General features: G+C 36.5%; 1 protein-coding gene across 3 annotated transcripts in view; it reads left to right on the top strand.

Moving 5' to 3' along the window:
* Positions 1 to 23,992, top strand: part of LOC121369125 (GRAM domain-containing protein 4-like) — a 36,377-nt gene extending 12,385 nt beyond the window's left edge. For 2 of the 3 annotated variants that reach the window (XM_041493988.1, XM_041493989.1), the window contains 14 exons: positions 1,730 to 1,755; positions 2,291 to 2,382; positions 3,623 to 3,714; positions 4,573 to 4,621; positions 5,580 to 5,654; positions 7,540 to 7,583; positions 8,116 to 8,225; positions 8,635 to 8,789; positions 11,221 to 11,344; positions 13,470 to 13,560; positions 15,639 to 15,720; positions 16,526 to 16,594; positions 18,788 to 18,927; positions 21,254 to 23,992. In XM_041493988.1, the coding sequence (XP_041349922.1) occupies positions 1,730 to 1,755; positions 2,291 to 2,382; positions 3,623 to 3,714; positions 4,573 to 4,621; positions 5,580 to 5,654; positions 7,540 to 7,583; positions 8,116 to 8,225; positions 8,635 to 8,789; positions 11,221 to 11,344; positions 13,470 to 13,560; positions 15,639 to 15,720; positions 16,526 to 16,594; positions 18,788 to 18,910 (1,132 nt within the window). In that variant the 3' untranslated portion in view covers positions 18,911 to 18,927; positions 21,254 to 23,992. The remainder of the gene's footprint in view (positions 1 to 1,729; positions 1,756 to 2,290; positions 2,383 to 3,622; positions 3,715 to 4,572; positions 4,622 to 5,579; positions 5,655 to 7,539; positions 7,584 to 8,115; positions 8,226 to 8,634; positions 8,790 to 11,220; positions 11,345 to 13,469; positions 13,561 to 15,638; positions 15,721 to 16,525; positions 16,595 to 18,787; positions 18,928 to 21,253) is intronic. The other variant, XR_005957566.1, reaches the window with a different exon arrangement.
* The last annotated feature ends 3,239 nt before the right edge of the window (positions 23,993 to 27,231 follow it).

Genomic DNA, 27,231 nt, shown 5'->3' with positions numbered 1-27,231 from the left:
GTTGTAGTATCTATTGCCTGCGGTAAAATCAGTGAATGTTTTTTCACCCGTCCCATCTAGTGCCCTATGACTGGTGTATAATAGGCTTTGATACGAGATGTTTTCTCTGGGTCCACTTAACGAGCTACTCTCGGTATACTAATCTTCTAAAACTATATGTAGCTTCCTATTTTACTTTTTGCGGACCGTTCAAAATTGTGCTAATTTCCTTCACAAAAAGTGTGCACCCTTTCTCTTTGTCTTAATCCTACGGGACTTTTCAAATTTTATAGCACCATACCACCCTCCGCCTGTTACCGGGTCCGGTCGGACTGCTGGTGTTCCCTTGCACAATGCAGTACAGGCGGTCCCTCTCCAACCCACCCCACCCCTTTCCTGTCCTGGATGGAGGAGCTTGTTCTGAATGTGCATGTTAAACACTCTGACCTGATGTTTTCTCACTGGCCTCGGTGGTGTAGTGGTTAAGCCATCAGACATAAGGCTGGTAGGTACTGGGTTCACAGCCCTGTACCGGCTCCCACCCAGAGCAAGTTTTAATGATTCAATGGGTAGGTGTAAGACCATGACACCGACTTTTCTCTCACTATAACCCTCTATCTTTGACAGAAAGTCGAGATTGCTAAAGTGGGTTTCCAGGACAGTGTGCTTGAACCTTAACTAGAACTGTTGTTAAACACATTTTCATTTCCTTTCTCTTATTTGTAGATGTACGGTAGTGTCACAGTTATCACTGACTACAGCAAGCTATGCTGATGGGATTTTAACTGTACTAGGGGGCAGGATTTAGCTCAGTTGGTAGAAAAAAGAAAGAAAAAAATGTTTTATTTAATGACGCACTCGACACATTTTATTTACGGTTATAAACATTCCATGGGGCGAGACGTAGCCCAGTGGTAAAGCACTCGTTTGATGCCCAGTTGGTTTGGGGTCGATCCCTGTCAGTGGGCCCATTGGGCTATTTCTCGTTCCAGCCAGTGCACCAAGACTGGTACATCAAAGGCCGTGGTACGTGTTATCCTGTCTATGGGATGGTGCAAAAGAAAGAAAGAAATGTTTTATTTAACGACGCACTCAACACATTTTATTTATGGTTATATGGCGTCAGACATATGGTTAAGGACCACACAGATTTTGAGAGGAAACCCGCTGTCGCCACTACATGGGCTACTCTTTCCGATTAGCAGCAAGGGATCTTTTATTTGCGCTTCCCACAGGCAGGATAGCAAAAACCATGGCCTTTGTTGAACCAGTTATGGATCACTGGTCGGTGCAAGTGGTTTACATCTACCCATTGAGCCTTGCGGAGCACTCACTCAGGGTTTGGAGTCGGTATCTGGATTAAAAATCCCATGCCTCGACTGGGATCCGAACCCAGTACCTACCAGCCTGTAGACCGATGGCCTAACCACGACGCCACCGAGGCCGGTCAGTTGGTAGAATACTTGGCTGAGATGTTTGGTTCACAGGATCAAACTTCCTTTTAAGTAACACAATTATCGTTTGTTACAACTGTGCTGAGGGTATGTTAATCGTGCTTTCTTTCTAGTTTTGAGGTAGTATTTGTTTGTTAACTCTAAAAATGTAGCAGTTTACTCTGAAGAATGTCTCAGAATTATCAAATGTTTGACATCCAACCAAATGTGTTGCATATTCACAATACTTTTTAATCTCTTCATGACGTTAAATATTACAGGTCAGCTTTTCAAATAAATTATTATTTTTATTCCAGGTTAAAAGACAACATTAAGAGATTTGGTATGTATTGATTCAATGAATGTTTTGTGTAAAATAAGTTAACATACAATTGAAAAGATGATTTGTGCAGAATATATGTTCATCTATTATAGTTAGTTTATACCAATAAATTAAACATAACTTGTGTTGCAAATATTATCAATTTGGTCAAATCCTATTTGTTTTTGATATCCTGGTATTTGTATCAACTTCCTCTATATTTAATGTGAAATAGTGTTAGTCACTATAAACATTTACATTAATCAATTGGGTGAACAGATCATTTTGCCAAATTATGTATTAACTAAGTTTAAGCTTAAAAAATTTCAGAAACATATTAATCTTTACATGAAATTATTTCACAGATTAAAATAAAATTTGCCAGTTCTTTTTAAAATTCACAGTTTGTGAATTTGGAGTGCCATAACTTGCTGCCCTACTTACATTAACATATAAGAAATACATGTATAATGTGCAATGTTATGAGGCTTGTTATATTTTTATTGATACGCTTTGTGCAGTTATAAAGTGTTAATACAATGCACTTGTTTTACAGGTGCTGCCTGCAAGCCCTATGTGAACACTGTGAAAGGCTTTTACCATCTCGTCACGTGGAAATCTCCACCGTACACTCTTATTGTTTTCATTGTAAGTAGTTGACATCGATAAAGACATTTTTAATGAATCTTTGTTCCACAATATTCAACACTATACTGCCCTAAAAATGTATCTCTGAGCAGATTTATTTCAAAATGTTCTGAGGAGCATGCGTCCAAACTCCCTTACAGATCTCACTCCCTTGGAAGGTGGGCTCATTTGCCTTCGACAAACTCAAATTGCCCTTTCTAGAATTTTGTTACCCTCCCTTTACAAAATCCTGGATCTGCTCTCCCTGATTGCTGCTGTTCAGTAGGAATACGAATTTGTAACAAGTGTGTAACTATATTTCATGCGAACAGTCATTCTGTTCGAGAAGTCGGTTATGCAACTTCATATTGGTGCAAACTGCCAATAAACATTAGGTGCTAAAATTAAAAGTTGTTGGTAAAATGCTCGCTTGATGTATGATTGGTTTAGGATCGATCTCCATTGGTGGGCCCATTGGGCTATTTCTTGTTACAGCCAATGCACGATGACTGGTATATCAAAGGCCATGGTGTGTGCCATCCTGTATGTGGGATTGTGCATATAAAAGATGCCTTGCTTCTAATGAAGAAATGTAGTGGGTTTCCTCTCTAAGACTAAATGTCAGAATTACCAATGGCCGATAATTAATAAATCAATGAGCTCTAATGATGACATTAAACAAAACAAACTTCTATTCTGTTCTGCACATCATTAGTCCAATTGTAACTCACCAGTTACGCAGACATAATTTATGTAACCAAACAGTTAGTTACCTATTTTTCATACTATAAAATTAACTTGCACACAAAAATAGTAATTTTGTGTTATTTCCACAACACTTTTATTTTTCTTCTTACGTCAAACCAATTTAAAATTATTAACAAAAAACGTTTTTGTAGGAGGATGGGACGGACTGTAGATTAATATCACTTCTGGCTACCTAAGATTTTGAAATATTGTCCCGGCCCTGCTTTTGTTAAACTCCAAATATTATAGACATATTTTAAAATCTGTTGAGGTGTAGTTAAATGTTTTTTTGAGGAGTGGGTAAAGTGAAGGAGTGTAACTCTGTTGTGTGTTATTCCAGGTGTATATGTACTCGGTATTGTTAAATGTGTTTTGGGTGGGTGGTTAAATTGATGAGGTGTAAGTCTGTTGTGTGTTATTTGAGGTGTATATGTATAACGAGGTGTTAAACTTTTTTATGGGGAATGTGGGTTGTTAAATTGATGAGGTGTAAGTCTGTTGTGTGTTATTCCAGGTGTATATGTACTCAGTGTACATGGGCTGGTTTCTACCTGTTGTTTTGTTCTGCTTTTCGTTCCGACTCTTCATCAGCTACCTAAGATACAGGTAAGTGTGACCTTGAACTTGTGTCACTTTTTTTTTCGGCAATTGCCTCAAGTACACTTATTAAAGAATGTTTTCAAGAACATTTTTATTGTTATTTTTATAAACAAAAGTATGACATGATAATGTGTAAGGCTATTCCTTTCTTCCATGATCAAAAATTAATCCCTGTATGTTGATGTTTTAATGTTACAGTCTCACCTCAAGATAATAATAACACCATTTACTAATGCAAAGTACAAACACAGCTGCACTTTTAATAAAATCACGAGTTACTGCTACCAACAGGTAGTGTCAAGTCTGTCACCATTTTGTTTTAATAATTTGTAACACAAACCAGTGAAAATTTAATAACATCCTGCTTTTACATATGTTTCTCTCGCAATGTAGATAGCAATGTTTTTATATAGTATAATGATAACGAAGTATGGCTTTCAATGGTAAGAAAATTTATATTTGTGGTCTGTTCCAAATGGTTATAAATAATACAAATATTACACTCGAGACTGCAGATTTCATTAAATTGTTTGTATGCAAGGCTGTGCAAAATCCATTTACAGTCGTTGTAAGAGGATCTCGTTCCAGCCAGTGCACCATGACTGGTATATCAAAGGCCATGGTATGTGTTATCCTGTCTGTAGGATGGTGCATATAAAAGATCCATTGCTACTAATGGAAAAATGTACTGGGTTTCCTCTCTAAGACTATAAGTCAAAATTACCAAATGTCTGGCATCCAATAGCCAAGGATTAATGAATAAATGTGCTCTAGTGATGTTGTTAAACAAAACAAACTTTAACTTTTTGTAATAGGAAACTTAAGTGTAATTGCATGTTTTTTTTATTTTCCTACTTTTTTCAGAGGTTGGAATATCAACTTTAATTTCTTTGATCCTGGAGAAGAACAAAAGGTATATTTTCAAAATACATATTAAATTCTCTTATATTTAATGTGTCTAGAGATGGGTGGTATACTGTATATACTGTTAGGTATTGGTATCATGTCAACACTGATTTACCATACCCCAAAAATACACCCACCCCCCCCCCCCCCCCCCCATTACAGTGCGCGTGCGCATAAAGCATTTCCCGTTACCAGGCCGGTTCACGATCACTCGAGGATATCTACCGTACCTTTCCTGAAAGGATATAAACCAGACGAGAGCTTTATGTATTGAATTTAAATTTATTTAGATGAAATTAGTGGGTGAGCATTAACTTGTGCATGCATTTAAAGCTGAGTATTCCAAAAATGCTGCTTGATATCGGTATTTGTATTGTGTTAATACCGAATACCGTACTGATTCAGAGGTAAATTACCACAAAAATACCGATACCGAAGCTCAAATTTCATTACCGCCCAGCTCTAAATATGTCATGAGACATGAAATTTGAATATGCTGGATGTGTATATAACTGCTCAAGAAGCCAGTAACAGTAAAACAAAATTAAAGAAGGGATCAGCACACATTGAGATTTAGAAGAATTACATGTTGATAGGCCATTTATCAGTTCACAGAACTGAGCATTTGTAATCATTTTTCATTTCAACTGATTTTCATGCTTATATCCAGTTGAGGTTCAAGCACACTGTCCTAGTCACACACCTCAGCTATCTGGGCTGTCTGTCCAGGACAGAGGGTTAGTTGTTAGTGGTTAGTGAGAAAGAAGAGGATGCAGTGGTCTTATACCTATCCATTGAGTTGTTAAAACTCGCTCTGGGTGGGAGCCGGTACCGGGCTGCGAACCCAGTACCTTCCATTTCATTTGATGTTCAGTATATTTTATTCTGCCTAATAATTATATAGAACCAGTGCCATTAATATACAATGTATATATAACTTTTTATATTCTGTGCACTATTATCAGGATGCGGATGACAACAAAGACTTGAAAGTATCGGCAAAGTTCAGTCTGGTATTGCTGGTGGCGAGGAAAGCACAGGTAAGTTTCGGCAAAGTTCAGGGGCAGGGGGTGGGGGGTGTTGAAACCTGACCTGACCTGACCCTCCTAAAAACTAGCTACAGTTTAGAGCCCCACCCATCCACCCACCACCCCTACAATTTGTTGCACACGCACCTGCACTGGCATAACTATTTTGGAAATGAAAGGAATGTATGTTTAGGAATGAAGGAAATGCGTTTTTTAACAATGCACTCAACACATTTAATTTACGATTATATAGCGTCGGACATATGGTTAAGAACCACACAGATATTAAGGGGGGAAACCCGCTGTTGCCACTTCATGGGCTACTCTTTTCGATTAGAAGCAAGGGATCTTTAGTATCACCGGCCTCGGTGGCATTGTGGTTAGGCCATCGGTCTACAGGCTGGTAGGTACTGGGTTCGGATCCCAGTCGAGGCATGGGATTTTTAATCCAGATACTGACTCCAAACCCTGAGTGAGTGCTCCGCAAGGCTCAATGGGTAGGTGTAAACCACTTGCACCAACCAGTAATCCATAACTGGTTCAACAAAGGCCATGGTTTGTTATCCTGCCTGTGGGAAGCGCAAATAAAAGATCCCTTGCTGCTAATCGGAAAGAGTAGCCCATGTAGTGGCGACAGCGGGTTTCCTCTCAAAATCTGTGTGGTCCTTAACCATATGTCTAATGCCATATAACCGTAAATAAAATGTGTTGAATGTGTTGTTAAATAAAACATTTCTTTCTTTCTTTTGCACCATCCCATAGACAGGATAACACATACCACGGCCTTTGATGTACCAGTCTTGGTGCACTGGCTAGAACGAGAAATAGCCCAATGGGCCCACTGACAGGGATCGACCCCAAACCGACCGGGCATCAAGCGAGTGCTTTACCACTGGGCTACGTCTTGCCCCATGGAATGTTTATTTAATGCCACATCAGCACTTTTTTAAACTAAGGCTATTTTGGTGACTAACATAGTTATTTTGGTGACTAACATGGCTATTTTGGTGACTAACATGGCTATTTTGGTGACTAACATGGTTATTTTGATGACTAACATGGTTATTTTGACACTTGATCGAGAGGAATAGAGAGGAAACCAACCTACTGCTGCCACATAGGCTACTCCAGTCAATATATAGCCTTTGTTGTAACAGCCATGTAGTTTTTTAATTTACTTTTCATTTATTTTCAGTTAACAAAGCATAATTTATTTCTAACAATAAATAAAATAAAATATTGAAGAAAAAAAATTGAATAGAGCATTTGTAATCAGTTTTCATTTCAACTTATTTTCGTGCTTCTATACAATTAAGGTTCAAGCACACTGTGCTGGACACCCACCTCAGCTGTGTGGGCTGTCTGTCCAGGACAGAGGGTTAGTTGTTAGTGGTTAGTGAGAGAGAAGAGGGTGTAGTGGTCTTACACCTACCCAATGAGTCGTAAAACTCGCTCTGGGTGGGAGCCGGTACCGGGCTGTGAACCCAGAATAAAGAAAAAATGTAAAGTCCATAGCCAAAAAAATGACACAGGGAATTATAAACTCCATAACAATCTCCACCACATTGCTGACTGACACGGGCAATTACCAACTGAATGAAAACAGTTTTGTCTTGTGTACAAATATCAAACAGTTTTCTAATGTTTATAATTTGATTGTGTAATATTTTATGAAATGGCCATGGTTCATGTAAAAACTGTTACAGTAGTGTTTGGATTTTTAAAACAGTTTTGTCTTGTGTACAAATATCAAACAGTTTTCTAATGTTTATAATTTGATTGTGTAATATTTTATGAAATGGTCATGGTTCATGTAAAAACTGTTACAGTAGTGTTTGGATTTTTAAAACAGTTTTTCAATGGTTTAAAAAATAATACAAAAGTACTTTGTTTCTAGAATATACTTGGATCTTTTGCTGACAGTCTGGAAAAAATTAAAAAGTAAGTGAAAATTACTTCATTACTTAATAACTGGTAACTTGTTTATACTTTACATTACAGTTGTGTGAAAAATATGTCTGTTAAAAAAAAAGAGTTAAAAATAAGAAAAATTGTCACATGTATTATATATTGTGACTACAAGATAACATCTCTCTCTCTCTCTCTCTCTCTCTCTCTCTCTCTCTCTCTCTCTCTCTCTCTCTCTCTCTCTCTCTCTCTCTCTCTCTCTCTCTCTCCTCTCTCCCTCCCTCCCTCCCTCCCTCCCTCCCTCCCTCCCTCCCTCTCCCTCCCTCCCTCCCTCTCCCTCTCTCTCCTCTCACTCCTCTCTCTCACTCCCTCTCCCTCCCTCTCCCTCCCCTCTCCCCCTCTCTCTCCCCCTCTCTCTCTCCCCCCCTCTCTCTCTCCCCCTCTCTCTCTCTCTCTCTCTCCCCTCTCTCTCTCTCTCCCTCTCTCTCTCTCATTGTTTCTGAATAACATATGGTAATTGATTTGAAAATTAAAATACTAATTTAAAGGTTTTGTTTATTTTCAGCTTGTTGACTTGGCGTCAACCATCTGCTACAAAAGAGATCTTCTTTAAACTTATCTGTGCCAGTATCTTCTCAGTGATATTCCCAGCAAATTACTTGTTTTATATTGCAGGTAAATATTGGTTCCAATTAATTATTTTACCATCACGTTTTGCAATCTAGATTTACTGCATTCATGTTTCATTTCATTTTGTTGCTGGACTATTTTGAAATAGTACTGAACCATTTTGAAATAGCACTGGACCATTTTAAAGTAGTAAGCCTATTGGACAGAGGTGTAAAAAAAAACCCAGTGGTGTCAATACCATGTAGAATTTACTGAAATCCTAATATTCATTTTGTTGCTGGACCAATTAAAATAGCAGTGGGATGTTTTGAAAAAAGATAATGATGTTATTGTTAAATAATTTATGATTAATACAAACATTTTGTGTAATGAAATATGAAATCAGTGATGATATAAACAAACTATTCATATTTGTGTTGGAATTACATTTAATGTTTATTTGTTAACATTTTAGGACTATATTTTGGGATCAAGTTATTTATCATTGACTACCTGTTTCTGCGGTTTCCACGTTTGAAGCAGAAATATGACTCCACCCATAAGATATGGCTCTCACTTCCGACTGATGCAGAGTTTGAGAAACAACAGTTGAAGTCGGAGATTGACAAGGTTAGATAGTTCAGTATATTTTATATATTAGATACTACTACTAATAATAACTTTATTTAATGAGGGTGACAGGTTTAGCATAAGCTAATCTTCCACCAGGCCCTCGGAAATACATTGAAACATTGGTAAAAACCCCCCACCAAAAAACAACATACAGTCAAACTTTGATAACTCGATCTTGAAGGGGATGAGGAAATAGTTTCAGGGAGTTTGAGTTTTCGAAATTAATATATAAGAGTTCAAATTCAAACTGCATTGCAGCTGGATACTTTCGCTTAATATTGTATTAAGCGTGCACTTCAGTGCCTACCTGTAAACTCTGAAAACTATATATCCCTAGTTGAAAAAGAAAAAGAAAGAAATGTTTTATTTAACGATGCACTCAACACATTTTATTTACAGTTATATGGTGTCAGACATATGGTTAAGGACCACACAGATTTTGAGAGGAAACCTGCTGTCGCCACTACATGGGCTACTCTTCCGATTAGCAGCAAGGGATCTTTTATTTGCGCTTCCCACAGGCAGGATAGCACAAACCATGGCCTTTGTTGAACCAGTTATGGATCACTGGTCGGTGCAAGTGGTTTACACCTACCCATTGAGCCTTGCGGAGCACTCACTCAGGGTTTGGAGTCGGTATCTGGATTAAAAATCCCATGCCTCGACTGGGATCCGAACTCAGTACCTACCAGCCTGTAGACCGATGGCCTACCACGACGCCACCGAGGCCAGTCACCCTAGTTGAAAGACAAATTAATATATAACTGTCACCCCACCCCTTTTGTTGGCATCTTCCGACGCCTGTGATACATACATTTTGTGTATATTGTAAAAGTTAGTAAATAACAAAACAAAAAAGATAACCCAAATAAATTTGAAATACATATGCTTGGGCCTATACATGTATTTATTGATAGAAAAAACAAGGAAAAATGAAGGCATTTCCATATTATATCTATATCTATATTTATATATAGATGTACGTATACAGGAAGTAAATGATATAATGAAAGTTGATATATTTTACAGATGTCAAAACATAACTAACAAATAAAACACTGAATGTCGAATAACACTCAGTACATTTGTTTTTCACCAAATTATTTTAAATTATTTAAATTATTTTTATTGTTTTAAATAAGAAAAATCATTAAAAAGCACTAAAGCAAATCAGGAACTAACATTTATAAAAGAAAAGAAACAGTGCTAACAATTATTACAAGTGCTCTTTGAAGTTAACCAGACTGTGTCTGTAATTATGTATTACGTAGCGAGGCGAACACCGACACCCAAACACAGAATCAGTTCGTATTATTCTGTAATTATCACCTTAATCCTCATCTTCCCAGACCACCCAAGACTGGCGCGCTTCTTCTGATTGACCTGATTAACAATTCATTCATCTTTAAAATACTATTGGTAATGACAGTTTGATCAATACACGCGTCGAGTTTTAGAGGTGCATAAACTATTAAATCTTTATGGCAGGACCAGAGAATTAGGTCGAGTGATCGAGTTTATCGAGTATTCGAAGTTTGAGTTTCGAAGGCCGTTATTACTTGTTTGTATATTAATTTGGTCCGGACCGTCACTTCAGGTCGAGAGATCGAAGTTTTAGAGAGATCAAAGGTGGAGTTATCGAAGTTTGACTGTATATTCTTACAGGGTTTTATTTCTCAAATTTGGTTTGACACCCATGGTTTTGCTTTTGGGAATTTCAGCATCGTTTTACAAAAAATTGGAAATTTTCAGTTTACAAATTGTAAAATATATGGTAACAAATGGTCTATAGTATTATTTTATGTCCTCAAAGATAAAGTAAGAAATTAAAAAGTTATACTTTATTTTTCAGCGCTTGCTCTTGCAAGTTTAACTTGTATGTCATAGAGCAGTCAGTTTTCACATGACTCCACCCATAAAGGCCCATTGGACTATTTCTCGTTCCAGCCAGTGCACCACGACTGGTATATCAAAGGCCGTGGTATGTACTACCCTGTTTGTGGGATGGTGCATATGTCTGACGCCATATAACCATAAATAAAATGTGTTGAGTGCATTGTTAAATAAAACATTTCCTTCCACCCATAATGCATTAATTTAATAGTGTTAATTTCAGTGGATGGTTTGGTTTTGACATAACTTAAAATAATTGTCATGCTACTGCTTGGACACATTAGTGATACATTCAGATTAAAGTTCTTCAATATCATATATATTGCATCCATTTTCTTCTCATATATCCTGGCATTCGAAAAGTGCATATTAAAAGAGGCCATGCAACTGAAAAATTTAAATAATTACTTTGCTTAAATTAATGATAAAGTTAAAGTAGAGCGTTTCTCTTAGACTAGCCTGTTATCATGTTGGATAGCTAACAAGCCATTTAACAGTGCATTAGGGTTTTATTATCTTTTCTGTTTGAATGTAGTACATTCTTCCCAAGAGAGATAACTCTGCTGAACAGGAGACTGATGGGATATTTGGGTTGTCCTCCGAAGACAGGACATTTTGTGAACTCTTCTCCCTTCCCCTTGAAGAATGTCCACTTTCAGGCAAGCTTTATTCAGTTGTAATTTTTTTTTTTTTTTTTACTCTTTTTAAACAAATTATTATTCAGTTTCATTATAACATAATAAGCTATGGAATATTAGCTAGCTTTTGTTGCCATAGATGTACATTTTGTGTATTCCTCAGAGATAACCCCCACCCCACCCTCTTGGATTTATTTAGTATGCCAGATTTTAGCATGAGCCCAAAACAGTTCCTTTCCAAGTTCTTTTAAATTAATGAAAAGTGGCAGCATCTAGCTACCAGTAGAATTCTCGCCTGAGGTGCATTGGTTGTAGGACATTCATTGATTGTAGGATAGGTGCATTGATTGTAGGGTAGGTGCATTGGTTGTAGGGTAGGTGCATTGGTTGTAGGGTAGGTGCATTGGTTGTAGAATAGGTGTTGGTTGTAGGGTAGGTGCATTGATTGTAGGGTAGGTGCATTGATTGTAGGGTAGGTGCATTGATTGTAGGATAGGTGCATTGATTGTAGGGTAGGTGCATTGGTTGTAGGGTAGGTGCATTGATTGTAGGATAGGTGCATTGATTGTAGGGTAGGTGCATTGGTTGTAGGGTAGGTGCATTGGTTGTAGAATAGGTGTTGGTTGTAGGGTAGGTGCATTGATTGTAGGGTAGGTGCATTGATTGTAGGGTAGGTGCATTGATTGTAGGATAGGTGCATTGATTGTAGGATAGGTGCATTGATTGTAGGTTAGGTGCATTGGTTATATGATAGGTGCATTGATTGTAGGATAGGTGCATTGATTGTATGGTAGGTGCATTGGTTGTAGGATAGGTGCATTGATTGTAGAATAGGTGCGTTGATTGTAGGATAGATGCATTGATTGTAGGTGCATTGATTGTAGGGTAGGTGCATTGATTGTAGGATAGGTGCATTGGTTGTAGGGTATGTGCATTGGTTGTAGGGTAGGTGCATTGATTGTAGGATAGGTGCATTGATTGTAGGACATTCATTGATTGTAGGTTAGGTGCATTGATTGTAGGATAGGTACATTGATTGTAGGACATTCATTGATTGTAGGGTAGGTGCATTGATTGTAGGACATTCATTGATTGTAGGGTAGGTGCATTGATTGTAGGACATTCATTGATTGTAGGATAGGTGCATTGATTGTAGGGTAGGTGCATTGATTGTAGGACATTCATTGATTGTAGGATAGGTGCATTGATTGTAGGACATTCATTGATTGTAGGGTAGGTGCATTAATTGTAGGACATTCATTGATTGTAGGGTAGGTGCATTGATTGTAGGATAGGTGCATTGATTGTAGGACATTCATTGATTGTAGGATAGGTGCATTGATTGTAGGACATTCATTGATTGTAGGGTAGGTGCATTGATTGTAGGACATTCATTGATTGTAGGACATTCATTGATTGTAGGGTAGGTGCATTGATTGTAGGACATTCATTGATGGTAGGACATTCATTGATTGTAGGGTAGGTGCATTGATTGTAGGACATTCATTGATTGTAGGGTAGGTGCATTGATTGTAGGACATTCATTGATTGTAGGGTAGGTGCATTGATTGTAGGACATTCACTGATTGTAGGACATTCACTGATTGTAGGATAGGTGCATTGATTGTAGGACATTCATTGATTGTAGGACATTCATTGATTGTAGGGTAGGTGCATTGATTGTAGGACATTCATTGATTGTAGGATAGGTGAATTGATTGTAGGGTAGGTGCATTGATTGTAGGACATTCATTGATTGTAGGGTAGGTGCATTTATCGTAGGATCGAACCCCATTGGTGGGCCCCTTCTCTTGTTTGTTTTTTTGGTCATGTTCAAACCAGTACTCAAAGGCTGTGGTATGTGCTGTCATGTCTTGGGAAACATACATATAAAAGATTCCTTGCTGCTAATGAAAAACAAATGTTGTGGGTTTGATATCCAATAGCTGATGATCAATAAATCAATGTGCTCTAGTGGTGTATTTAAACAAAAACAAACTTGTAATGAAAAGGTTTCATTATTGCAGTGTTTTCCATCTTTTGACCTACGCTAATATTTGTAGATATTTTTAGTATGTTATTTGGTTCTGTAATTCTCTCTCACTTCCTTCTAGTTCCTCTAATTGTGTGTTTATGTTTATTTCAGACTGGCGTGGTGGGCGTCGCTGTACCTTGATTAACCGGGATAAATCTTTACCATCAGCTTTTAAAAACGGAAAGCTTTTTCTTACAAGAAGGTGGGACATTTTTATTTAAATAATTTTACCGTTTTGTGGGGATATAAGTCCATGGCCCCATTTCACGAAACAATCTTAGCCCTAAGATCATTTTAAGTGCATAACTACCTTATTAACTTAAGGTGATCTTAGCGCTAAGATCGCTTCATGGAAGGGGGCCCATATATTTTGAAATGTAAAGCTCTGCACTAGATGATTTGTATTGTTTGGTGAAAATGCACACCGTCTGCTAATTTCTAGGTCACAAGTTAATTGCTGCATGTATGTACAGTTTTATTCTATTTTATATCTTGTTTTTTTGTCCATTTGGAATAAATATGCAAGGTGAGATAACTTGGTTTTTTGGTGTGTTTTTTAGTATCGCCTTTACAAAGTAAAAAGATGAGATATAGATATTACTTCTCTGGTGCGATAGTGGTTGTGGCATCAACTTTTGCATTAAAGTTTCACGTTTCTGACAAAATATAAGTCTTAGATCAATAAAACTCGATTTATAGTTGCACCTATGCATGTTCATCACAGTGCACCAAAACGGTTTATGGTAGGTGAGTCTTATAATTCTGTAGAATTCTTGTTAAGATTTAAGTCTTGATTTTTTGGTGTGGAAATTTAGGCTTACATCTGTTTCTCATAGCCTGTGCATATACTGATGGAAAGAAATAAGGGAACACATCAAATTGTAGACCAAATTTAATTCACTACTAGCGTAGTAATGTCTGTATTTCATACCAAGTTGTAATGTGGGATGGAATGTCTATAGTGTTGAATGTGCTGCCTATATGTTCCCAGTCAACTTCTGACAATATGAATTGATTTTTGATGCAGTCATTGTTTGTTGTTGCTATCTGTCTGATCCTTTATATCTTTCCATCAATATAAAACATTTAATTTTGAGGCTTAATTGTCCATAAAGTCTGGAACCTGGCAAACCCCATACACACTGTTTGTAGCAGTTCAGACTTTACATGCAGTTTATATGGCACTGACATGACATTAAAATCTTCAGATTTTGTGGTTCAGTCAAAGTCCAATACATATTCAAATTTTATAAACATGGGGCTAGAATCCTGGAACTTGTACCAGCAAAACATCTACCAAAAACCCCCACTTAAATCTTTTGCTGCTATGAGGTATAGTGTTACGTCACCCAAGTAAGTATACACACACTCACAACTGATTAATAGAACCTTCTGATCACTTGCATATATATATTTAAATGACTGAGGTCAAGGTTATGTCAGAAATGAAGTAGGTGAAACATATTGCACCATGATTGTTTTTGGTTGCAAAACGGTTTTGGTTTCTTTTCATTGTAGGTAAAAAAAAAAAAAAAAAAGTACACTCAGCCTGTAATTAAATGGATTTTTTATATAAAATCAGTCGTAAATGCATAGGTAGAGGAGGCAGGGGACACCACTCCCCTCCAAGTATGAAAATAATACATCCCCCCCCATTGAAAGTCAAATTGAAATATTAATGGTTCCCCCTCTGACTCCCCCTAACCCTCCCTGATGCTGGCATCTTTCAACGCCTGTGAAATCGTAGTTCAATTAATTGAATAACTTTTGTTTAAAAATTGAAGTCATTGCTAAGTTTAAGTTAAAAAACAATAAGCTGATTAACTACAAGCCATTGATCTTGAATTAAACCACACATGTACTTATCTTTGCTTGATAATATAATATAAGAATGATGACTTATTAACAACTTATTTAATAATGTAACACATTGTTTGGTGACATTTAAATATTATTAAGAGAAGCTTTATAACATTCTTTACTTTCCAAAGCAATAGATACTGACGTCCAAAAGAAACTTTACAAAGTTTAAAATTGTAAAGAAACAACAAACGGTACGGTGTGATATGAAAGTATCATGAAGTTCAACATCTAAATGTCACAATGCACTTTGTGATACATGCAAAGTGTTTGTAAGGTGGTTTCTAAATTGGTTCTTTTCGATTAGCAACAATATTTATCAAATTATTTAAATTTTATGTATGTAAAGTTTCTTTTGGACGTCAGTATATTTGTCCTTTCTTTTAATATTTTATAGATATTTCTTTTTGCATGTTTCAGCTTCCTGTGCTTTGAGAAAACAAAATCGCCATCGCCAACAAACATAGTTATTCCTCTCTCTGATATTACTAAGCTAGAAAAGGTTGGCTATTTATAAAATCTTTTAATATTTTTTAATTGAAATGTGTATTTATTTTAATCTAAGATGCACATAGTGAAACTACTAAATGATCCACTAAGTTTTATTTTCTATAAGCATGACATTTTAATGTTGAATCTACTTTGTGAAATGGGATTTAGCCATCAGTAAAGTGCATGTTTTATTTGTAATTTGTCAAGTGATTTGATTCCATTAGTACTACACAACTTGACATGTCTAAGTTTGTGGTATGTACTGTCCTACTTGTGAGAACTGTCACATAAAAGATCCCAATTAAACTTAATGACCTCTGATTAAACAAAGTATTTACATAAATGTATATAAAAGGTGCATTCTCACAGTACAACTTGCAGTGACAGTCTTTAGCATTTGGTTTGATGGATCCTAAACTGCTATTAGCTGTACAAAATAAAAGATATTTTAATAATTTAATTAGCTTCTATAACTAAAATTGTTACTAAAATGAAGGGTTATTTTCTACAAATTGTTAATAACATTCAGGGTTATTTTCTACAGAATGTTACTATTATTTGAAATGGGGTGGGAGGGGTGGGTTTTACATATTATTACTACAAGTTTCATTGTGAGAATGCACAAATTTATATTTGTCAGTTACCCTTCTGACAAACTAATGTAACTTTAAAAAAAAATTAATATTCATAATGTTAAATGCATGTAACTATGCTCAGTTTAATTTTGAATGTACCTACAATAAGAGATAAACTAACTGCTGGTAAATTAAAGTCCAAATGTTTTGAATAACAATACAGGCTGTGTTTTATTTCAGGCAAAACCCTATTCCTGGATGCCTGGTGGAGGGATGGCTATTGAAATTGCAGTACAGGGATCAGATAAGGTAAAAACTGGATTATACTATAGGACACCAGAAATGGCACACAAAAACACCACAGCTTCAAATTTAGCACTGTAAAGCGAGAAAAAAAATGTGTGGATATAAATTATACATCATTTGTGCCTAGCCCGAGTACTCTTGCCATTCTAGAGCAAGACAGACTTTTGGATGGTTATGATCGCTCTCTCAGTCAGAGATACATGTAACTCAATAGCGAAAACACAGAATTGCTGCAAAAATTCCCAATGTTTGGTATTAAATATGATTTAATCTAGTGGTAGGCAGCAATTCTGTTTTTTGGCTATAAAGTTATCTCTGGCTGAGAGAGCGATCATATCTGTTGAAATGTCTGTCAAGCTCTTGAACAGCAGAATACTTGTGCTACATTTGTGCTACACTTGGAACTATAAGCCTTAAAAGACTGAGGAACAGGATGTAACTCAGTGTTAGAGCACACACCTGAGGTGCAGTAAGTCAAAGACTGAGGAACAGGATGTAACTCAGTGTTAGAGCACACACCTGAGGTGCAGTAAGTCAAAGACTGAGGAACAGGATGTAACTCAGTGTTAGAGCACACACCTGAGGTGCAGTAAGTCAAAGACTGAGGAACAGGATGTAACTCAGTGTTAGAGCACACACCTGAGGTGCAGTAAGTCAAAGACTGAGGAACAGGATGTAACTCAGTGTTAGAGCACACACCTGAGGTGCAGTAAGTCAAAGACTGAGGAACAGGATGTAACTCAGTGTTAGAGCACACACCTGAGGTGCAGTAAGTCAAAGACTGAGGAACAGGATGTAACTCAGTGTTAGAGCACACACCTGAGGTGCAGTAAGTCAAAGACTGAGGAACAGGATGTAACTCAGTGTTAGAGCACACACCTGAGGTGCAGTAAGTCAAAGACTGAGGAACAGGATGTAACTCAGTGTTAGAGCACACACCTGAGGTGCAGTAAGTCAAAGACTGAGGAACAGGATGTAACTCAGTGTTAGAGCACACACCTGAGGTGCAGTAAGTCAAAGACTGAGGAACAGGATGTAACTCAGTGTTAGAGCACACACCTGAGGTGCAGTAAGTCAAAGACTGAGGAACAGGATGTAACTCAGTGTTAGAGCACACACCTGAGGTGCAGTAAGTCAAAGACTGAGGAACAGGATGTAACTCAGTGTTAGAGCACACACCTGAGGTGCAGTAAGTCACAGGATCAAATGTCCTTCATTGTGGTTTTTTCACTATCTCAGCCATTGTCCCATGACTTGTACATAAAAGGCCTCTGTGTGTGTCTGTTTGGGTTGGGGAAGTGCATATAAAAATCCCTTTGAGCATTTCGGAAGTAGCCTATTTGGCAAAAACGGGTTTCCTCTCATTCTCTGTGTTGAAATAACCATATGTTAGACACCAAATAGCCATTGTTTAAAAATGCTGAGGTTTTGTTAAACATACCTTTCCTTTCCTTAACCTTCTGTCTACTGCAGGCGAGATATCTTGCCCGACGTCAACATACTGTACACTTTATACAGTGCATTTCCCAATTCATATTTCCCGCCGTTTTGCACATGACATTCACCGAAAACTATTTATTAATAGGATACAGAAGACAACTTCCGGCAATTATTTTCACATGACAACAATGGCGGCATGTTGCTGTCATTTTCAGGGATTGATAGCTGATTATCACAGCTAATTTGATAATAAATTTTATAGTTTTACCAACAACGAAAATCACTAAATATTGTGATATGAATCGTAGTTCGTTTTTAAAAAAAAAAATTCTGGTAAAAACCCCACTGTTATTGGGAATAGTAAACACAACATTTTAGATTTTTTGGCTAATTTTCATCAACATTAACTGATCTGAAATATCATAAAAATTAGGAAAATATACAAAAATAACATTTATCGATTCAAATATGAACTTTATTTTATGTATTTATAAAACATTTAAGTAAATCTATGTAAGTAAAAATTATAAACTTGTACCCATTCAATGTGGGTTTTTTTTTTCAAAAGGTGAAAAGACTGGTTATAAACTGAATTGGTTACTAACGGACTCAAAGCAAAAAAGTAATTACAATTTAAAGATTATTCAAAACCTGTTACAGATTATTTTTAATTCATTCACTGTCTTTTGAGACAGCTTTTATTTATTTATTTATTTTGGTGTATTTTGTCTTAAAAGTAGATTGACTTTTTTCCAGACAACCATATTTGGAGCAATATTAAACCGAGATGAGGTGTTTGAAAGTATTATCAAAGCTGGAAAGTCAGCTGGTCTTCAGTGGGCTAGTCATTCGGATTACTCATATATTGATACAACTTGATTGGTGCATATCACATGGTAAATATTTGTGTATTTAAATAGTGTTTTAGAAAATGTATTTATTAAATATTGTCATCTGCTTATATGAAAATTTAAATACTTTTATTAAAAGTGAAAAGCCATGAAATACAAATGAACCATGCATATTAATAAAGGGCTGTATATGTGTTGTAAATGATTGATTATAAATGTTTTTATTAGTAAGTATACTACTCAAAAGAATTTAAGGGTCAAAAATTTATAACCAAATAAGTTTCAGAGTGTATTAGATTGATGATGTAAACTACACCAAAAATTTAATTTATTGTTCCATATTTACAAAAAAACACAAATAAACGTCACTGTATACAAGAAAGTCACATGACATGCTGTCAAAGTTGAAGGTTGTCAAACATGGATTTTACACATTAGAACATTCGTTTAATAGTGTGTGAATCCACCCCTGGCGCGAATACACTCGACACATCGTTGCCTCATGCTGTTGATCAGACGTCTGAAGAACTCTTGGGGAATGGCCTGCCACTCTGCCATAAGAAGTTGACCCAGATCATGAAGGTTGGCCGGAGGGGCATGGTTATCCCGAACTCTCCTGCCTAATTCGCCCCAGGCGTGCTCTATTGGGGCCAAGTCAGGCGAATATGCTGGCCAATCCATCCTGGCAATACCTTGTTGTCTGAGAAAGTCCGTTACCACCCTGGCGCGGTGGGGTCTGGCATTGTCATCCTGCAGAACTGCCCCGCCGCCAATCTGCTGAAGGCCTGGGAGAACCAACAGCCGGATAATCTCATTCAGATAGCGGATTCCATTCAGATTGCCATCCACCACATAGAGGGGGGTCCTGTGGTGGATAGAGATGCCGCCCCACACCATGATGCTGCCACCACCGAACCGGTGACGTTGTCTAACGTTAACGTCAGCGAAGCGCTCCCCAGGACGTCTGTAGACACGAACCCGACCGTCGTTGAACTGGAGACTAAACCTGGACTCATCAGTGAACATCACTCGACCCCAACGAACATGTTGCCACCGCAGATGAAGTGTGCACCAGTGACGTCTGGCCGTTCTGTGACGTGGTAGGAGTGGTGGTCGAACAGCCTGGCGACGGCAGCGTAGATTATTGGCTCTCAGACGATTGCGTATGGTTTGATCAGACACTCGAGTTCCAGTCGCAGTCCGCAGATTGTCACGTAATCGGCGTGCAGTGGTTGTGCGTTGACGTAGAGCCATATTGGTGATGTAGCGGTCCTCTCTATTTGTAGTGCTTCGGGGTCTTCCCGAACGTGGACGATTTCGAACAGAATTCGTTGCGTGGTACCGTTGCCACAGTCGGCCAACGACACTCTGACTGACACCAAGTCTCAGAGCAACATTTCTTTGCGTATTGCCATCCTGAAGCCAAGCAATAGCCCTTCCTCGATCTTCGATAGTCAGTTGACGTCGTACCATTGTCGAATTTGGAGTGTGCACCGTACACGAACGCAAGCTCCAATTATACGGAAATTCAGCATTGGGAACATGGAATACACATGCAAAGCGTGCAAATGAAGCGCTTTGTGAAAAAGCAAGTTATGGGCACTTAGCAGACCTTTCGCTTTCGCCCTAATTTACGTGCAAATGTAAGCATGTTTTCGCCATTAGAACTAGTCGACAGTGTCAATGACAGTGGATTTTAATTCATTTATGGGTTGCTTAGACCCACTTTCGTCAAAATGGAACAATACCATGCGTGACATTATGGTCTAGCTAATATAATTGACCTTCAGAAAATAATGTCGAAAATATCGTCTGACCCTTAAATTCTTTTGAGTAGTATATTATGGTTCTCATCATCATTATCAATGTTACATTTTAATTTTAATATTCCAATTATTTATATGTGAATCATCCATGGGAAAAACTGATGATGTCAAATTTTGTAATTTTCAGATACCTTGAAAATAAAATTCAAAACTAATTGTCCTATCCTGCTAAATTTTGACCTTTTTATTATTATTATTAATTTTTTTTATGACAACCAGACCAAGTAATGATATATCTTGCAATGTTATACACTGAAAAGAATCTGTCCCGAACCCGGGACAGACATGCTCAAAACCTTTGTGGTATATAAGCATGGAAAAAGTTACACACACACACACACTGAAAAGAAGATTTCCTTTTTCAAATTAAGACTTTTAAAATATCATCATCTAAAATAGACACCACCCCCTTTTTTTGCCAAGTAACATGATTATCATTTTAATTATACTATTATTTATTTATTTTGAAATTGGTCAAAGTAATAATAAATATGAAATAAATGCATGTTTCAAATCATGACAAACATTTTATTTTATTTTTTCAGGTGGTGTGCTCAAAAGAGGTGGAATTTTTTATGTTATTTTTGTTCACAATGTATTCTAAGAGGTCTCGCAAACTACCAGCAAACTTTCATGAAGATACTTAATTCAGGTTCTTTTGTACCAAATATTTGATCAGAGAAATCCATGCAGGCCTTTCTACAGTTTCGTTTGATGAATTACACATGCATATTGTACAATATTTAGGGCTACTTAGTGGTTGTTCAGTTATCTACTATTTCATGAGTACAAACTGTAGTCTTTAGAGTGTTTTGGTACCTTCCTCCCCCTCCTGAAAGCATGTACATAAAACAATATTAGATTTTCTAAGGAATATTTTATCAACATTTGTTTTGTTTTTTCAACTGTACATGTATGTTAGCATTACCCCTCTTTCGCCTAACATATGGTTTGTATGCTTGTGAAAATGTAGATAATGTAATAGTCCTTTATTTCTACAGTTATAGCTATAGTTATAGCAGGTGTCTAAATTTGTAAATGTAATCAATTTTACCCTGTAACCAGTTTGTATTGGCAGAATAACATACGACTTTGTAACTTCACATACTTGTGTGCATCACATCAACAGATCCAGTAAAGTACTCTTGTAACGAACCGGAAGGGACCATGATAGTTAGTTTGTTATAGCAGTAGTTCGTTGTACACATCTGTATAAATTGGTCATTAATGTATAGGGAGATAAAACAGGACTTTACGATCAGTCCATTCTATGCAGTAGTTCGTTCTAAGCATGTTCATTATAAGTGTACTTTACTGTATATCACAAAAACATTCACTTAGGTGCTTGTACACAGTGTAGCTGAATTTGTTTTTTTTCCTCTCAATGTTTGATGAATGACAGGATAAAAATAATAACCAGTTTAATTGTGTAGAATATCGGCTTTATCCTATTCAGGATAAATGGTGAATTCCTCTTGGCAAACCTCGCAATATTCTCCATTCTTACCATCACGGAATAAAGCTAATTTTTTACAAACCTGTTGGTAAGAACATCATTTGTTAGCTGATCAAGTACATTTGCATTGGTCCATCTCCAAGTAAGATTTTAAACTTTTCTTTTCAGTTAGGGTAGCCAGATGCATTTGAAGATTACTATATGTTTATAAATCAAGAGTTCTTTTCCAAAACACGATATATACAACTCAGCATTATGACAATAGAGTTTTCTCAAAATGCTATCTATGTGCATTAAACAGAATATTAAAACTATATATACTTCTTCCTATGATATACACTGTCATGTTATGTCATGTTTCAATAAAAACACATTTTTTTCTCAAAATCACTTAAATGGATATATCACATTTTGGACATGAATTCTTCAAATATATATGACATGACTATATGCAAAAAACTTTGGGCTGAATTTACAAAGCCTGTTTTAGACTTACATGTGTGTAACTACTTACATTTACAATGCTTAAACACTCATGTTTAAGGAATACAGGCTTCATGAATTTGGCCCTTTGTGTTTGCCAAAAATTCAATTCAGTGTTGTAAGATGACCAAAACTTGAAGACTTTTAGTTGTTTTATACAAATAATTTTGGACAGTTACTAGATGGGATATATATATGCTGATTTATGTTTGGAAAGTGGCCTTCGTTGCAAGTTACAGTTATATAGAATTTTTATCTTGCCTTAAGTCAAAGTATTACTTATCTGATGGTGGCAGATTTTTGTGTTTCTGCATATTGCTGCATTTTTCACAAACTGTAAATCCTAGAATAATAAACATGTTTGTGGTTGCAACCATGTATGTTAATAGCAATGAATGCTAAAAAAAATGTTTTAATTTATTAAATAAAATAAAATTCATTTATTTAAAATTTAATACGGGTAATTTAATTTTTAGATTAATCATGAATTTTACATCACAAATTATTTCATGTATAAAATTAATCAAATGTTATCTTTTTAACATTCATTGAGATGTACATCTATGGATTTGAATCAGTTTATAGTGGTAAAGCCCCGGTCACACTGTCAAGGATCGCCTGGATGAAAACCTCATGGATGATCCCGGATAGTGGTCTATCCGCAGTTCCCTACGGATGCACCATGGTTTAACTACGGTTAAACCATGGACTATTAAGGATAGGGGTTAGTTGACAACGGGGATCGCTACGGGTCGCTACGGGTTGCTATGGATAGCTAAGGATTGGTACAGTTCAGTACGGACCACAACAGATTGTCACGAATGATGCCGGATCATATCCATGGCTAACCCGGCATCCTGATTCTTGACAGTGTGACAGGGGCTTAAGACGTTTAATTCTGTGGAATTCTTGTTTTATGATGTTCTGCCTTTTTTATAAATAAATAAAAAATGTGTGGTATGCCATATATATCAGGGATCTATATAAGCTCAGCATTTGTTAGCCAATCAGTTAACACTATTAATTATATTTTTAGAGCCAAACAATGCTATAATATTTTTATTATCACATGTTTTGTATGGTAATTGTTTTATGTGCATACAACTTTGATGCCAAAAGTCTGCAGACTTTGATATGTGGTTGTGACATTTGAGTATTAATCGGATTTTCATGTATTTTGAAGTGACTGAAAAAAAATGTCTTCATGTTTTTGTTCTTATACACCCATAAGTGTTGTTACTTAATTAATTATCACAATTGCATGTTTGCTGTATGAAATTATGAATCCATTGAGAATTGTATTTTAATAATGCATATAAAACAGGGATGTGACGTTTTCAACAGTTATGATTTCTCCGGGGTTTGTTGTTTTATGAAAATAATATTTAGTCAAATTGGATTGGATTTGGTCCTAAATGGTTAAAAATTATACTTTTTTCCCAGTATGGTAGAAAATGTTTAGTTTTTCAAAGATTGTTTCGGCCCTTGTTTTTGGATGGGCAACAGATCCCAGACAAACTACTGTATTTGGCATTTCACAAATTTCATAGAGCATTCCAACTCAAGCAATACTCTTCATTTATCACAGTTAAGGGCCACCCGTAAAGTATGTACACCTGTGATTATTGTACACCACTTCCCCTGTGTACACCTTTTGAATGTTCCATCACTTTAATCCCCTTTCCCCTACAGAAGTTTCCAGTAAATCTTATTGTATAGCATGTACATTTTTGGAAAGGTATGTCAGTGACACCCCCCCCCCCCCCCCCCCTCCCACACACACACACATATATACACACCACCCATCTATCTCCTACATTCTTTGTTTATGATGACTGAAAGTACAACTCTCTTAGAGGGTACATATTTTATGTGTGGCTCCTCATATGTTGTTATTTGTTTGCATAATGTATTTTATTAAAGTGTAAGTAAATTTGTTAAAGCAATGTTTCTCATCCTCTCTATATTAGATGGATATCTGGTACAAATTCTGAAATCTGAATGACACGATCATTAACATATTCAGACTTGTACTTCTGCACAAGATAGAGTTCAAATGATGTTCTACAAGGTCTTGATGATGTGCTCTCATGTGAGAATGATGTTTTGTCAGTAGAAAAAGTTTAAAAGTTTGTTTTGTTTAATGACACCACTAGAGCACATTGGTTTATTTGTCATCGGCTTTTGGATGTCAAACAGTAAGTAATTTTGTCATATAGTCTTAGACAGGAAACCCACTACATTTTTCCAATAGTAGCAAGGGATCTTTTTTATGTACTATCCCACAGGCAGAATTATAACACATACCATGGCCTTTGATATACCAGTTGTGGTGCACTGACTGGAATGAGAAACAACCCAATGACAGAGTTGATCCTAGACTGATCATGTATCAGGCACGCGCTTTATCACTGGGCTATGTCCCGCCCCTTGTCTATAAGAGGACTGCCACATTTGACATAAGAGGACTGCCACATCTGACGTATATAAGAGGACAGCCACATCTGACTTATATAAGAGGACTGCCACATCTGACTTATATAAGAGGACAGCCATATCTGACTTATATAAGAGAACTGCCACATCTGACTTGTATAAGAGGACAGCCACATCTGACTTGTATATAAGAGAACTGCCACATCTGACTTATATAAGAGAACTGCCACATCTGACTTGTATAAGAGGACAGCCACATCTGACTTATATAAGAGGACTGCCACATCTGACTTATATAAGAGGACTGCCAGTCCAGAGATTGGTTTTGTAGAACCTCAACCACTGTGCCTTATTTTGGCACAAGACAGCTCAATGGATAAGAAAGGGAGTCATAACATTTTAAAAACAATATTGTAGCACACCTTTATAGTCTTTGAAGTAAGTTGAGAATGGTCATTCAGGTTACCAAGAGGTTAACACATGTCAAACAAGTTGAAAACGGTTCTTCATTATCCACAAAATGTTTGGACGAAAACACTATCACCTAAATTTTTAATACATGTAATTGTTTTCTATTTAAATATAAGTTACACACACGTTTTAGTACAATGAATAATAAATTATTAGTATGTTTATTAAAGGATTTTACACTTAGTGTAATAATAAATTAATGAGAGTTGTAAACTTCATAAATGTGTCGTAAATCAGACCATTAATTTTTTTTATTTTGTAATATGGGAGGGGCGGGACATAGCCCAATGGTAAAGTGCTTGCCTGATACATGATCGGTCTGTGATTTATCCCCATCAGTGGGCCCATTGGGCTATATCTCGTTCCAGTGCACCACAACTGGCTATAGTATGTGCTATCCTGTCTCTGCAATGGTGCATACAAACGATTCCTTGCTACTACTGGAAAAATGTAGTGTGTTTCCACCATAAGACTATATGTCAGAATTACCAAATGTTTGACATCCAATAGCAGATGATTAATAAATCAATGTGCTCTAGTGGTGTCATTAAACAAAACAAAGTTTGACGTTTCCTGTACGTGGATTACTAGGCACTATTCTTATTATTCTGATACCTGCTTTGTTAGCATCAAGGATCGTGGTTGAGAAACATTGCTTTAAACCATACGAGTGCCTGGTGTAACAAACATAAACACTTAAAACAATATATATTTATTATACTATTATTGATTCATGTTGTTAATCATGTTATTGAATGGGCATTTTAGTTTATAGATTGTTTATTTGTAACATTTGTTTATTTGTAGCATAATGTTGTTTGTCTCAATACCTCTTTTTAGATCGCAAAGCAATACATAAATTGTTAATTTAATAGTGAGGTTGAGCCTCTATGTAAATGTGTGACTGGATTGTCTGCAAATGATAGACATGTGTGAGTCACATGTTAAATAGGGCTAAACATGTAGACATTGGAATAGACCGTAAATCCTTCACATCTGAACTCGGCTGCTTGATTGCGCTTGTGCATCTAAGCTCGCTGTGATATGATCTCAGAAGCGTTTTTTATCGTCAACCTAAAATATGGTCACAACGTGCCTCATGTTTGAAACAAAGTTGCTTTAACCCCAGTTGGCCCCAGTGTTTGAATATTGTTATACTGCTTCAGTGATTGTTTAATGTTTTTTTTGGTCAATATGTCCAAGCTTTTTCCTGTGAAATGCAAATCACTCGCCATGGCTATAAATACAGCACCTCCTCGCCCTTAAAGTAAATTTTTTAAAAAATGGGTTTAGCGGCTAGCCTTAAATATCATGCTAATTTTAGTGGGACCCTGCATATGTTTCAAGCAGGATAGTAGCTGGTACATTGACACTGGTTCAAATTAAATTACATGAATTTACTATCCAGATGGAACAACATTTTATGACAATACATCCCATCACATATCAGGGATATAGGAAGCCAGGATATAATCGTATCATTTGATGCTGGGATTTTTATTTGATTAGTTGAGTTTGACCATACCTCTTTTTACGATGCAAATAATGCCAAAATATCGCAGGTTTATTTTATTGTAGATTTTGTGATAGAGCCTGTTAGATTTTGTATATATTTGTTGCCTGTGAGAAATTTGTTGTACAAATAATGCTAAATTTGATAATTTAATTTTATAGGAA

The sequence above is a fragment of the Gigantopelta aegis genome, chromosome 3 (assembly GCF_016097555.1).
Source record: "Gigantopelta aegis isolate Gae_Host chromosome 3, Gae_host_genome, whole genome shotgun sequence".
NCBI classification, from domain to species: domain Eukaryota; kingdom Metazoa; phylum Mollusca; class Gastropoda; order Neomphalida; family Peltospiridae; genus Gigantopelta; species Gigantopelta aegis.
Note: the sequence above shows the minus strand (reverse complement) of the source record. Positions and strands in the feature narration are given on the sequence as shown.